The sequence below is a fragment of the Humulus lupulus genome, chromosome 8 (assembly GCF_963169125.1).
Source record: "Humulus lupulus chromosome 8, drHumLupu1.1, whole genome shotgun sequence".
NCBI classification, from domain to species: Eukaryota; Viridiplantae; Streptophyta; class Magnoliopsida; order Rosales; family Cannabaceae; genus Humulus; species Humulus lupulus.
Window position 1 is genome coordinate 8,794,021 of NC_084800.1, and position 14,976 is coordinate 8,808,996.

The 14,976-nt window shown below is 30.7% G+C and overlaps 2 protein-coding genes across 4 annotated transcripts; both read left to right on the plus strand.

Moving 5' to 3' along the window:
* Window positions 1-979: 979 nt before the first annotated feature.
* LOC133794461 (uncharacterized) lies at window positions 980-5,467 on the plus strand. 3 transcript variants are annotated; one of them, XM_062231691.1, is made up of 6 exons: window positions 1,188-1,328; window positions 1,466-1,623; window positions 1,741-1,871; window positions 2,031-2,120; window positions 2,259-2,311; window positions 2,847-5,088. In XM_062231691.1, the coding sequence occupies exons 2-6, from the start codon at window positions 1,479-1,481 to the stop codon at window positions 2,974-2,976; spliced, it is 549 nt and encodes a 182-aa protein (XP_062087675.1). In that variant the 5' UTR covers window positions 1,188-1,328; window positions 1,466-1,478; the 3' UTR covers window positions 2,977-5,088. The 3 variants fall into 3 exon arrangements, with proteins under 3 accessions (XP_062087673.1, XP_062087674.1, XP_062087675.1); XM_062231689.1 differs by lacking the exon at window positions 1,466-1,623 and having other exon boundaries at window positions 980-1,328; window positions 2,847-5,047; XM_062231690.1 differs by lacking the exons at window positions 1,466-1,623; window positions 2,847-5,088 and adding an exon at window positions 5,139-5,467 and having other exon boundaries at window positions 982-1,328.
* Window positions 5,468-7,962: 2,495 nt separating this feature from the next.
* On the plus strand, window positions 7,963-10,907 carry LOC133794462 (uncharacterized). The gene is made up of 7 exons (XM_062231692.1): window positions 7,963-8,303; window positions 8,716-8,846; window positions 9,010-9,099; window positions 9,241-9,293; window positions 9,787-9,892; window positions 10,358-10,463; window positions 10,720-10,907. Exons 1-7 carry the CDS (start codon window positions 8,063-8,065, stop codon window positions 10,755-10,757), a joined length of 765 nt encoding a protein of 254 aa, XP_062087676.1. The 5' UTR covers window positions 7,963-8,062; the 3' UTR covers window positions 10,758-10,907.
* Window positions 10,908-14,976: the final 4,069 nt, after the last annotated feature.

Consider the following 14,976-nt stretch of genomic DNA (forward strand, 5'->3'; position numbering starts at 1 on the left):
ATCACTTTATGTGTTTGGTTGTGCATAGGAATCTGTTAAGTTTTCATATTTTCATAAAATTAATATAATAATATATTTCATCAAAATAATTTATAAACAATTTTACTCATGAAATATTTTTTAACAGAATTAAAAAAATACATCTATTAAATACTATAATTAAGTATAATTTTTAAAATTACAAAAATATCCTTATTTTATTTTTAATAATATTTCATTTGTTATTTTAAACTAAAGTAATGATATAAAGGCTTTACAAATCAATTTCTTTAAATAAAAAAATATTATTTATCATTTTATAGTTTGATATATGTATATTTGTTTTTATATTATTTGCTTCAAAAATAAAATAAGTCATTAACTAAAAAATTATTGATTTAAGATTTTTTTTTAAAAATAATAATAATAATTTTGAAGTGTTTCACATTCCTCGGTATCTAAAAACCACTTGTCAGATGGATTTCTCTTGAACCTAGAATCAGGAAAAGTTAAAACCCCTGGAGTACAGATTCCCAGGTTAGAAAAACTCAAACCCAGTACCAAACATGAGAATGTGTTCAGATTCTCATTCCCATGTCCATATTCCTACATACCAAACGACCCCTAAGGAGTGAGGTTGCAACAAACTTTTAACTGTAGGGAGTTTTGCCACAAAATGTTTTACATAAAAAGTTAACTGTTACAAAATGAACTACTTAGAAAGTTTCGTTGCAATTATACCTAAATTATTTATTGAAAATTTGACTATTTAAGTAAAAAATTTGTAATAAAAATTTATGATACAAAACATAATAATGATCAACATTTTAGAATTTAAGAAATTATAGAAGAATTTGCATTTAAAATTTTAAAAAATATATAATATACATATTTAATTTTTTTGATGAATTTATTTATAATTTCTCAAACTGAAAACGCTTCGTCAATAAAAATAGTGAAACGACATGTCGTGTATTAAAATTATCAGAACAGAGTAACGTCACATAATCCTTCTACTGGATATTTTGGCGTAGAGAAGAGAACACTCTCAGCAGACTCAGTCTCAGAGGCAACGCAGTGTTGAGAGTTGAGGGTTTAGACTAGAGACATGCAGACCTTATCAGTGGCTTCTTCGTCTTCGTCTTCATTAAGTTTCGGACTGAGACTGAGAGCTTCATGGGACACTCAACCGATGGTTTCTTACAACCCCAATGCCCCCAAAAACCCCAAGAAAACCCCTACTATCTCCAAAAATCCTCCCCCAACTGTCACCTTAACTGCCTCAACCGCCCGAATGGTCGATTCCATTTCCGAACTTCTCAAGCGCCCACCAGTTCCACCACCTCAAGGTACTTAACCATAAAAACCCACTTCGCTTAAGTCAAGGTTTATGCTTTGCTTTTTCTGAACTTTTATGCTTGTAATTCTGTTAGAAAATTGCCCTGGAAAATTATCTATAACGTTCGGAGCGTGTTGAATTTTACAGCTAGTTCGGTTTTATGGTTGGCTGCGTCAAGTGGGGGTTTTGGTGGTTCTCTTGGGTTTTAGCTTTTAAGAATACTGTTACGTTATTATCCCCTTTGAGCTATAATGGGATTTTAATCATGGTAGATGGTGATTGGGTCTTCAATCAACTGTTTCTTGGTAAATCAAAATCAACACCATATGTTTATTTGAAAATTTAATGTGTTATGAATAGAAGTACCTAGACTGAAGCTCTTCTTTTTTTTATCTTCTGAAAAATGGTATTTCATTTTGCAGGAGAAATGACCAAAACGAATGATTTATACTTGGGGTATGAACGGTGGTTGCCTAGTCCTCCAAAAGTGAAGAAGCCTCGATCCATATACAATGCAGCAGCATTAGCATATCTTGGTGATTGTATTTACGAGGTCTGTTTATTATTCAACTTAATGTAGTGACTTCTTTTGAAGTCATCATTAGGGACTACAGTGCACAGTACTAGATTTGTTGTTTCTAATACATTTACAACTTTTTTGTTTAACTTTGCTGCGTGAATTAACTTACTTATACCATTATTTCCTATGCAGCTATATGCCCGCAGGCATTTCTTGTTTCCTCCCCTGAGCATTGAAGAATTCAATGATCGTGTGATGGCAGTTGTACGATGTGAAGCTCAAGTATGACAAACTCTTAAAACCATTCTATTAAGGCCTTCCATTTTTTTAAACCCTTCCTAATTGTGTGTGCAGCTGTGCTTTTTTTTCTTTTTTCTTTTTTAATTGAAAGTAATTGAATGAGCTTTTGTATCATATCAGGATGCAGTGCTTCAGAAACTTCTAAGTGATAATTACCTATCACAACAAGAAAGGTGAGTAGAAGATTTAAGACTTCCTTTTTAAAAAAAGATTGGCTCTAGATATGAACTTTTGTCTTCTAAGATATCTAGTAGAGATGCATGACCTCCTTATATGCCTGTATTTTTTTTCGTTTAAGGGCCCTAATTAAATTGTGCTTACATCTAAAAGCAGTCAGTTTTTTTGTTCAACCATCTCATTTAAAAGTGTACTTATATTATCGTGCTACATAGAAGAGTTTTTGTTTGTATGTCTCTGGTCCTATAGTTTATAAATATTGTCCTCTTGATGTTGGAAGTTCATGTTGAGTTTTTCTGTGCACTCTTGTAAAACCTTCATTGTTTTCCTATGCTGCACCAATTGGAGAGACAATATTCAATCATGCTGCCATGATGGTTTACTAAAGAAGATTGATATATGCCGTGTCTTGTATTCAAATAATTCCTATACCACTATTTCTTACTGGAGATATTCTACTTAGACTTGCTGTATACTTGCTTGCTCCCAAGGATAGTTTACACCCTTATATTGTGCTCTAACCCTGTGCAGGTCATTCTTCTTCTTAAAGAATATATCCTTCCCGTTTTGTATTGAATACTCCCTTACTGCTTTCTTAAACATTGCACCAGAATTTGGGTTTGGCCATGTCAATTGTAGTGATAAACTTAGGCAACTCTGACATCTTGACTTTTTTGGACCTCTTGTTTGGTTTGTGTGGCTCACTGTCCTCACCAACAGTTTCAGTAGTGTCCTCATCATCTGTGGAGCTATCATGTGCACCATATTCAATGTCAGAATCTTCTTGAAAAGTCTCATTACCTACATCAATCTCTATAGGCCTTTTACCTTTCCTAATCAAATGTTTCTCAGCTATATCATTTACTTCCACTCCGTCATCCTCTTGTTCATATTCCGGGTCTGCCTCATATTCATCCTCATCATCACCACTGTCTTCACTAGTATCAACCCTTGCCTCACTTGTTCCATGATCCAAACTAGCCCCTGCCTCACTTGTTCCATCAACAAAACCAGCCCCTCCCTCACTTGTTCCACGATCCAAACCAGCCCCTCCCTCACTTGTTCCATCAACCAAACCAGCCCCTCCCTCAGAAGTTTCATGAACTAAACCAACCCCTCCCTCACTTGTTTCATGAACCACAACAGAACCATCCAAACCAACCCTTGTAATCTCAGTTTCTATGACATTTTCCTCACATATAGCAGGCCAAAATACTTGATCTTCACTACCCAAAGCAGGCCCAGATTCATTAGTATTTAAACTCACCCCACCTACTTGGTTCGGCCCAACTACACTTGAAACTTGACTTTCATTGAAGACATGTTCACAGAAAAAACAATCAAGGACTTGATTATTCCTCACAGATGCCCCAACTTTCTCAAGCAAAGTATTGTCATTGGTTACACATTGCAAAGTCACACAATCTGCCCACTTAAAATAATAACTAATAGAAGAAGGATCCGAGTACCCTAAGTCTTTTGCTATTCCATGCAATTCAAATATGCTCATATTATCTACATCTTGATAATGAACATTGGTAACAACCCCACCAAAGTAACTAGGACTGTTACCTATCATTTTTAATTGTCCCTTGTGATGCACTTTCAGAGTGAAGATACTAGATGTTGGTTCTGCAAAAAAAGAAAAAAAAATAGCATATATTACTTATTCAAAGCCAAAACAATGGGTGGTCCCAACACACACAAATTTAGGATCCATTAATTTATTGAATGGAATCTAGTCAAAGTAAAACACAACATACACAAAACAATACATAACAGATGCCACAGACCTTACAAAGACCAAATAAAAGTCTTAAAATCTTTAACTGTGTTTCCATGTGCACACTGACCACAAAATGACTAATTAACACATTGTAGTCAGACCCACCAACACCAAAATGACCAAAAACACTTGTGTGTGTATAAATTACAATCTGTAGCATTTATATTTCGAAACACCTATACCCACCAGTTAGGTTCAAAAGTTAAAATGCCCACCCACCATAAAGCATTCAAACACAAACCAAGAACCCACAGAAACAAGAAGAAAAAAAACCTTACCATAAAATGGAACCTCATTCACACTTTCATGGGGTTTGGGGTATCCTTTCCTTTTTGCTAAAGATTTACGATTCCTCCCCATGTTTCTCCACCACACGATCAGTCAGGCCTGGTTGTAGCAAACTCAGGCGGAACTCCACCACAGATGCTCGACGTTTGGCTCGTTTGGCTTGTAGCAAACTCAGGCGAAAATCACCAATATCACCTCCCTAAATTAATGGTTCAAATATGACAGTAAGCCCTAAAATCCCAATTGACCCGACCCTTGGTTGAAAATCATTATTTTATTATTTACTTTCTTTTCTATTTTCATAATGCATTTGGGTTAAAATTAAATTTCCATGTCAGCGGGTTATAATATCCAACTCACACTTTAAAGTCCCACGTGTCATCCTAAATCATGTAAAAAAAAGGCTACATCATCCTCTCGTTACAAAAAATGAACGGAATTGAACGGAAGTCTTAATTTACATGACTGTGAATAGATTAGAGGGATTTTTTAACGGCCTGAAAAATTCGGGGGGCACAATAATGCATATGTAATAGTTCGAGGGGTAAAAAACCTAAATAGCCTTTATTTTAACTAATATAAAGTTTTCAAAGAAAAACTATTTAGTCAATTAATTGATTAATTCGCAATTATCAATTGTCCATAATTATCCCATAATTATTTTCTTGCCATGAAAAATTAATTCATTGGTAATTTAGTAATTTTTTCTATTAATCTTCCTTGTAACGTCCTTACCCTTGACAATGCAGGGCAGAGGTAACCTGGGAACCATGGACCTATAATACGAAACTCCAATAAACCTGATTATTAATTAAACTCTTTAATTCAATAATCTTATTTATTAGTTTTATGATTACTCCACTATAAATATAAATATGGAATTGCACTCTAAGTATTTATAGAATTATATTTACAGAGTTTTCTCTTGTAGTCCATTGATGTAATCAATAAAGGTAGTTATGTCCTCCATTTATTGGTTCCTTAATTAGAGCTGGTCAAAATTACCGTTTCACCCTTCTAATTACCTTTTGTTCCTTAAGATCCATTAATTCAGCAGAGAATAATTAATTTATAATTATATTATAGATTTGAGTTCAATAACTATCCAGTCCCATAATTAACCCGTAAGGGAACCAATATTCGATCTATTAGGAAAGCATGAATTCCATTATTGTAAAATCACGGTCCAAGCCATTCATGATATTGAATCTCCAAAACAAAAGTCATTAGCCTCACTATATCAGAAGACTTTAACGAATGAATCAAAATAGATTTTAACGAATGAATCAAAATATCCAATAAACATAAACAGAAGTTCATGATTATTCATGATTTAAATTGATCTACAAATGATAATCTATTATGATGTGAATTAAATTTTTATGGCAAACGATAAGTTTATAAAGATAATTAATTCACATCGGTGCTGCATATATAATCACAATTATATACGACACATTTACCAAGATGTCTATCCACATTAGTAATCTGAATCTAGATTGCTTGTATTTCATATGCTTCGTAAATCGTACTAGCAACCATTCATTAAAGTTTTCTTACTTTAATATGTTGATGACTATCTTATTCATTATATATAGTATTAATTATCTTGTACTAATATAAGTTCATATTCTCATAATTGAATATGGAATTTTATGATATTTATATAAATTATTCAAACAATAATTATAACATTTAAATGCAATAAAATTATACTTTTATTTAAATTAATAAAATATATTTTCACATATTTTTAGGGCATAAACCCCAACAATCACTTCATATATTGAAAACAATAAAAATTATTTACTACTATTATTTTTCAAAATACAAGTTTAATTAGAAGAAATAATAAATAGTGTTACTTGTAGATATGTAGTATGTTTAATCGGTCATACATTAAAATAAATACACATTATATATTAAGTAATAAATTTAATTATAGCAAATAGTATTGCTTATATATATATACATTAAAGTTAATTATATTTATGTTGATATTAGACACAAAATGCCAAAATAACTTTACCAATGAATAATAAGAACGTGGAAAAAATAACTTGACCAATTTTTTTCTTTCACCCACACTTTTATATATGTATAGGTACATGCTTAATTTCTTTGATTAATTTTTAATTTTTATTCTTATAATACTAAAGAAAATAAATATAAAATTATGAGTATCAATTATTTATTTTAAAAATATGACTAACAATTTAATCCATTTTGTTATTTTATTAATTTGAAATAATATGTTAAAAAAATTACAAATCATTAAATTATGCTTATGGCAAATTCTATTTACTATAATTAAATTTATAAAATATTTTATTTTATTTTCCATTATTTTCTCTTTATTTAAAATAAAAATCTTGGAAACAAAAGTATACTAATGAATTTTTCTATTATTTTTTTTAATATGAACATAAATATTTTTTCAAATGATTTATATATGAAATTCTATAAATTATTGGGATAATTGCGGCGAAACTCCTTAAGTAGTTCATTTTGTAACACTTAACTCTTTATGTAAAATATTTGGCGGCAAAACTCTTTACCGTTAAGAATTTGTTGCAACCTCACTCTTTACTGTTAAGTCAAGCGTTAAATTTGATTAAAATCATAATAAGAGACACGTGGCAATATCATATTGGTAAAAAAATAGTTTAATTTAATAATTTTTATAAAAATATATTTAAAAATATTAAATAATAAAAAAAACTAAAAAATTAAACAAAAAATCAGATTTTTTTAATGTGAGATCTGGAATTTTGAAAATAAAACTCTATATATAATTTTTTAAATGACAAAAATCAATTAAAATATTTATAAATAATATTAAAAATAGGATTAAACTTAATATGATTTCAAAAACAATAAAAAATAAATAAAATTGAAAATATAATATAAATCACTTATCAACGTTGAGGGTTATTTTTAATTACTTTTAAATTAATTTAAGTTTTATTCTATTTTTAAAATTATCTATAAAAATTTGGTTTAACTTTTATTTCCAAAGTTTCAGATCCCACATTAAAAAAAATCTAATTTTTTTATAATTTTTAATATTTTCTTAGTTCATTTTAAAAAAATTTAATATTTTAAAATATATTTTTATAATAATTATTAAATTAAATCATTTTTTGACCAATATGAAGCTGTGACATGTCTTTAATAATGAATTTAGCTAAACTTAACACTTGACTTAACAGTAAGGAGTGATGTTGTAACAAATGAGTTTTGCGGTCAAATATTTTACATAGGAGTTAAGTGTTACAAAATGAAAAAATTTCGCCGCAATTATCTCTAAATTATTTATTAAAACTTTGACTATTTAAGTAAAAAAATTCTAATAAAAATTTATGATGCAAAGCATAATAATGATCTACGTTTTAGAATTTAAGGAATTATAGAAGAATTTGCATTTTAAATTTAAAAAAATATATAATATACATATTTAATTTTTTTGATGAATTTATTTTTAATTTTTCAAACTGAAAACGCTTCGTCAATAAAAATAGTGAAACGACATGTCGTGTATTAAAATGATCAGAACAGAGTAACGTCACATAATCCTTCTACTGGATATTTTGGCGTAGAGAAGAGAACACTCTCAGCAGACTCAGTCTCAGAGGCAACGCAGTGTTGAGAGTTGAGGGTTTAGACTAGAGACATGCAGACCTTATCAGTGGCTTCTTCGTCTTCGTCTTCATTAAGTTTTGGACTGAGACTGAGAGCTTCATGGGACACTCAACCGATGGTTTCTTACAACCCCAATGCCCCCAAAAACCCCAAGAAAACCCCTACTATCTCCAAAAATCCTCCCCCAACTGTCACCTTAACTGCCTCAACCGCCCGAATGGTCGATTCCATTTCCGAACTTCTCAAGCGCCCACCAGTTCCACCACCTCAAGGTACTTAACCATAAAAACCCACTTCGCTTAAGTCAAGGTTTATGCTTTGCTTTTTCTGAATTTTCATGCTTGTAATTCTGTTAGAAAATTGCCCTGGAAAATTATCCATAACGTTCGGAGCGTGTTGAATTTTACAGCTAGTTTGGTTTTATGGTTGGCTGCGTCAAGTGGGGGTTTTGGTGGTTCTCTTGGGTTTTAGCTTTTAAGAATACTGTTACGTTATTATCCCCTTTGAGCTATAATGGGATTTTAATTATGGTAGATGGTGATTGGGTCTTCAATCAATTGTTTCTTGGTAAATCAAAATCAACACCATATGTTTATTTGAAAATTTAATGTGTTATGAATAGAAGTACCTAGACTGAAGCTCTTCCTTTTTTCTTCTTCTGAAAAATGGTATTTCATTTTGCAGGAGAAATGACCAAAACGGATGATTTATACTTGGGGTATGAACGGTGGTTGCCTAGTCCTCCAAAAGTGAAGAAGCCTCGATCCATATACAATGCAGCAGCATTAGCATATCTTGGTGATTGTATTTACGAGGTCTGTTTATTATTCAACTTAATGTAGTGACTTCCCTTGAAGTCATCATTAGTGACTATAGTGCACAGTACTAGATTTGTTGTTTCTAATACATTTACAACTTTTTTGTTTAACTTTGCTGCGTGAATTAACTTACTAATACCATTATTTCCTAAATATGCAGCTATATGCCCGCAGGCATTTCTTGTTTCCTCCCCTGAGCATTGAAGAATTCAATGATCGTGTGATGGCAGTTGTACGATGTGAAGCTCAAGTATGACAAACTCTTAAAACCATTCTATTATGGCCTTCCAATTTTTTTTTAAACCCTTCCTAATTGTGTGTGCAGCTGTGCTTTTTTTTCTTTGTTCTTTTTTAATTGAAAGTCATTGAATGAGCTTTTGTATCATATCAGGATGCATTGCTTCAGAAACTTCTAAGTGATAATTACCTATCACAACAAGAAAGGTTAGTAGAAGATTTAAGACTTTCTTTTTTAAAAGGGATTGGCTCTAGATATGAACTTTTGTCTTCTAAGATATCTAGTAGAGATGCATGGCCTCCTCATATGCCTGTATTTTTTTTTCGTTTAAGGGCCCTAATTAAATTGTGCTTACATCTAAAAGCAGTCAGTATTTTTTTTCAACCATCTCATTTGATAGTGTACTTATCTTATCGTGCTACATAGAAGAGTTTTTGTTTGTATGTCTCTGGTCCTGCAGTTTATAAATATTGTCCTCTTTATGTTGGAAGTTCATGTCGAGTTTTTCTGTGCACCCTTTTAAAACCTTCATTGTTTTCTATGCTGCACCAATTGGAGAGACAATATTCAATCATGCTGCCATGATGGTTTACTAAAGAAGATTGATATATGCCGTGTCTTGTATTCAAATAATTCCTATACCATTATTTCTTACTGGAGATATTCTACTTAGACTTGCTGTATACTTGCTTGCTCCAGGGATGTTCTTCGGTGGGGAAAGAATATTGGTAATTCAGTAAAAACACGGACAAAAAAGCGTGCAGGTGTAGCAGTTTACAATAGAGCATCTTCACTGGAAACATTAGTAAGTTCCCTCATTTTTGAGGCTTCTCCATTTTTTTAGAAAAGGGTATAAGTTTACATTAAGGCTGACTCTAACAATATTGATTTGTAAAAAGTTGAAGATAAACCATGCTTTCTGCAGGGGAAGTATTAAAGTATAGTACTAGAGATTTTAACATTATTTTTCTTTTTCTGAGTTAAACAGAGATTGGTGTTTTTTTATTGTAAATTTGACTGATGTATTGTCATCCTTTGTGAGGATAGGAAAAAATAAATTAAAAATTGTATATTTAAATGGGCGTATACATAGTATTATGGGTAATATTTTTTTGAAATTCATGTCAATGGGCTTATCACATAGTAAAATGAATGGAAGAACAGCTAGTATTAAGTATTAAGATCTTTTTAAGAAAAATCATAGCTTATTCTTGCTAGGGAGTAGACTTTTTAACCTTTCACCAATCTAATTGCTCCCGTGTATTTGTAGATTGGTTATCTCTATCTGACAAATGCAAATCGGTTGGACGAAATTATGGTTAAGATTGGATTCTCAACCGACTCCTCAACGCAGTTGATTTTGGAGGAATCAGTCGGTAAGTTACTAATCATATAATCTTTCATTTTCTCCACTATTCAGCTATGGCTGTTATATATTGGTAACTACCCTATTATTCTTTCCTATGTTGCACCTCTGCATTGTAGTTCAATTCTGAGCGGAGGAGCTATAACTCTCTGTGTTATCTTAAAATTACCCCTTTGTAGTTGAGTAAAGTATCTTGCTTTCCTTTCCTATATGAGAAACTTTGTCACACCATGACCAAACAATCTGCTTTTACTTGTTCTTGGCAGGCAAAAGCGCAGAGGGTATTGCCCCAAAGCTTCCATGAAATACAGTTTTGCCTTAATACTTTTGGTGTACATGTTATAAATAGTTGTACCTCATCCAGTATTATAAATCTGTACCTTGAACAAAAGATATGTAAGAAAATTTTGAGTTCCGTTTACCGTTGGTCTAATATTAGCAGTAATTTGGTTCACTTGCAAAATAAAGCTGTAACATTGTCGTGAATGTATGTATAGGTGTAGCATCTTGTGTACAATAATTGCATATCAACCTGAAAGCCCATTACAAACCCCAGACAGATGCCATCAGAAAGAAACAATTGGACTTTGTATATTAGCCCAAGGACTATAGACACTTTCCATCAGGGGTTGTAGGGTGGCCCAATTAGGAATAGGATCTTAAACAAATATAAACTTGTGAAAATTACATTTTATATGGGTTTTTTAATAAAGTGTTAAAAAATATGGCTTTTATTTACAATTATTATTTTATGGCTTTTTAAAATTTGTATTCCCTTTTATGGGATTTTTTCCCCATATTTTTGTAAAAAAATCATTATTATCCCATATTTTTTTTCATTAAATTTGTTCATATAAACTAAGAAAAGTTTAATTACCATATTTTTACATATTAATAGCTAAAAAACCATATTTATGAAAAAATCCCTTGTGTTGATATTTCTTTACATAAGGTTTGTTGCACTCTTTCTCAAAAGTAAGTATCTGAACTCACACCAGCCACTGGGCACACCGATACTCTTTTGAAAATCACAACCTGCTACCGTTTAAGAAAGTTCTTGGTCTGTTAATAAACAGGCTTTGGTTCAGTTCAGTTGAATTTAAGCTTCATCATTACACAACATTGGAATTGAGAAGTAAGTTCGAAGGAATAAAGATATTTTGTTCATGTGAATATGTTTAATGAAAAAGAGCATGATGGCTTCTACCTGAAAAAGTTAACCAAAACTTGGGGATGGATGGGATTGGAGCAGATCTGATCTAGTAAGATAAGTCTTAACACTTTTCACATGAAATGGTTGGAGCTTCAATGAACCACAGCTCAAGAGTTTGTTGTGGATTCTTGGGTGGTTTGGTTCAGTGTAGCCCACATATACCCAATGGTCCCTTGGGTTAATGGTTGTGATGTTGATACCTAACTACATATTGTCTTTGGTCTGGTCCCATACCATCTCTTCTCACACCAACCCAGCAGCCACCAGAGGAAGATTAAGTGAATAAGACTAGTTATAGGGGTTGGTTGGATCTGCATGATTGGCTGCAGTAAATTTGGTGACCTAAATTTTGCCAGAACTTGGAATTTTGGTGCTTATTCTTCTATAGAGGACTCCCAATCACTTTTTTGTACAATTGAGTTTTCTTCAAAATATGAAGAAATTTAAAATAGTACTCTATCAGATTGTAAAATACAAAATTTTCACATTTTTGCTATAATAACTCTATGGAATACTATTTATTTTTTAAAAATAATTTTAATTAATAATCTTTCCTCATACTTTTGTATATATTTTTTTTATATATTTGAAATGAAGAGAAAATTAGAAACGTATAGTATTTAAATAATATAAAGAGGCTATTGTGAGTGGTATAAATTAGGCAAAGAGCAATTATGAGTGTTACTAAGTTGAATCTTATACGATTGAAAATGTTAGGATTTGTCAATTTAAATGAAGTGCACTTAACTTGCACATTAATAATAAAATACAAAAATGATGACCAATCGATTTGGAGTCCATATATTCTAGCTGTACTAATTTATATAAGAAAATATTCAAATCTTCTTTCTCCCCACCCAAAAATATAATTAAAAAATCTATATATCTTCTGCATTAAGGAAGAAACAGATTTGTATAAATTAAATTAAAGAAATAAAATTAAGGCCATGGTTTCATAGGCTATTCTTTCTCTTTCAGATATTATTAAATAAATAAATAAATAAAGGCTGCTTTTGATTAATGCCCTACATTATGTAAGCAAAATGTTTATGAGCATATATAGTTGAAAGATATTGTTGAGAAAGAAAAAAAAAAGATAGGACCAATACCTTTTCTACTTTTGCCATTTTAAAGCTAAATTCGTAGAAATTTCATTATTTTTCTCTATGTTTTGTTTCAAATAAGTGTTTTTTAATTGGGAAAAAAACTAATTAATTGATTGATTGAGACTCATTATTCATTCATGTTATGATAGCAAAAACTTTAAACAAATTAATGATTTAGAGGCTTACTTTTACAAAGATTGTTCATTTGCTTGAAACACAAAACACAATATATATTATATTTACAACATAAAAATAAATAAAAAATGGATTACCGTGCAAAAAAGCCTTAGAATTTTAAATAAACTACTAGCATATAAGTAGGAAATTAGATAAATAAAAGGGCATTAGTGTTATAGAAAAGAAAAAAAAAGGCCAATTCGAATTTTAACTCATAAACACACTTTATCACCTATTATAATATCTCAATTTTATAGCATGCTTGATGATTATTATTATAGTTAGTTTTAGTATTATTTCTTTTTCTTTGACAGTATATTTGATGATTAACGTAATTGATGAAAATCCCTTTTATTCTCCCACGGAGAAAATATATATATACATATATATATATATATATATTTTCAACCCCACACAAGTCCAATTTCAAATGATTTAATGTTATCTGAGTATATTCATATTAATTTATATATCTTTTTTGTTGTAAATAAATGTATTTTCTTAGAAAGAAAACTACAAAAAATTCAATAGACAATATGACTTGGCAAACTCATCCATATAATATAATAGATAATAGATTATACACAAAATATTGAAATCAGATAACCTCGAATTATATAAATCAGTCCATTTATCTCCTTAAAAAAACCAATTATTTGGCTGAGTCACACTCGCATAGGTCCATGGTCCCACTTTTGCATGATGATGTGTCATCTTCATCTCTTGCTTTGTGTAACTAGACTTTGTAATAATAGTTTTTTTTACCTGATGACTTCCACCACATCAAAAGACACTTTAAATTATATCTTTTTCTTTGTTTCTATTGAGAAATATAACTGACTAATCCTAAGACAAAGGGTCGAGAAACACAACGCCGCTATTCTATTTAGAATCAGGCCTTCTTTTCGCACTATTACGCATACGAAAATACATAAATGATCAAACATATCAATTATCACTATAGCAGAAGTAATAGACCTAAACCTGGCAATGTAGCCATATAGTCTAACTAACCGGACATACAAGCAATGGAAAAATTGGTTTATAACTTTCATATTTGTATTAAAAATCATAATTGAAATAAATAGATTGCTGGTGTCAATGTTCAAAAGATTCTAGTCCTATCTCGTGGTAATAGTTTAATTAATATTGTTAGAGTTATTATTTTAGGGCTTTTTAGTATTTTTTTAATTATTATTATTTTATATCTTTTGCTTTTTATAAAAAGTTTGGCTTATTAGTTTTGTAACCTAGAACACTTTTCTCTCTATTTTGCAATACACTCTAGTTTCTATTTTCTCTCTTCATCTTTTTCCTATCTTTATTTGAGTTTTATGGACTATACATCTTTGCATAATTATCAAATATATGACTAATATGTTCATAATACAATGGATAAGGCAAAATTTGAGGACTCATATTCATATTATCACATCACATATAAATATAAATATCACTGTCGACTGTTGTGTTGGATTGTGTAGGGTCACCTCAATGGCCAAGAGGTTTCGGATATGGGGTGTCTTCTCCAAAATATGTGTGGCAATACAATCCTCAATAAGAAGATAACGTGACCCTTTTTCTCCCCACTCAAATATTTGCCCTTTAAATAAAATAAAATAATTATATGTATAAAATAATCCCAAATTGTGTTACTTTCCTTGCTATCCAATTTGGCCAAAGTTAATTTATTGTAATTGAGAAACTTAAAATACAGAAAAGAGGATAATTGGGTCTATCCCTTTGTCCTCTACATTTGGGTAACGTTTAGTTTGAAACATATGGCGTTGAAAATGGATAACTCATAACTGATACGCATACACAACACATGCAAAGAAAGAGTACCAATAATCCTTGTTGTGGTTGAAGAAGAGAAAGGGTCATTTTCTTCTATTATTCTTTAATGTATGGTTGGTTATATATATGGATAAGCTTTCATAGTCTCATTACTCATATACCTTTGTCCTAAAATAAGATTTGTCTTTTAAATTATTATTGCAAGAATAATGTGATTAGCTCAGTTAGTG

Coding starts and splice junctions, on each gene's coding strand:
- LOC133794461 (XM_062231689.1), top strand. CDS start 1,088: ATGCAGACCTTATCAGTGGCTTCTTCGTCTTCGTCTTCATTAAGTTTC. Junction 1,872..2,030: donor TTGGTGATTGTATTTACGAG/GTCTGTTTATTA, acceptor TTTCCTATGCAG/CTATATGCCCGCAGGCATTT. Junction 2,312..2,846: donor TACCTATCACAACAAGAAAG/GTGAGTAGAAGA, acceptor AACCCTGTGCAG/GTCATTCTTCTTCTTAAAGA.
- LOC133794462 (XM_062231692.1), top strand. CDS start 8,063: ATGCAGACCTTATCAGTGGCTTCTTCGTCTTCGTCTTCATTAAGTTTT. Junction 8,847..9,009: donor TTGGTGATTGTATTTACGAG/GTCTGTTTATTA, acceptor CTAAATATGCAG/CTATATGCCCGCAGGCATTT. Junction 10,464..10,719: donor GATTTTGGAGGAATCAGTCG/GTAAGTTACTAA, acceptor TGTTCTTGGCAG/GCAAAAGCGCAGAGGGTATT.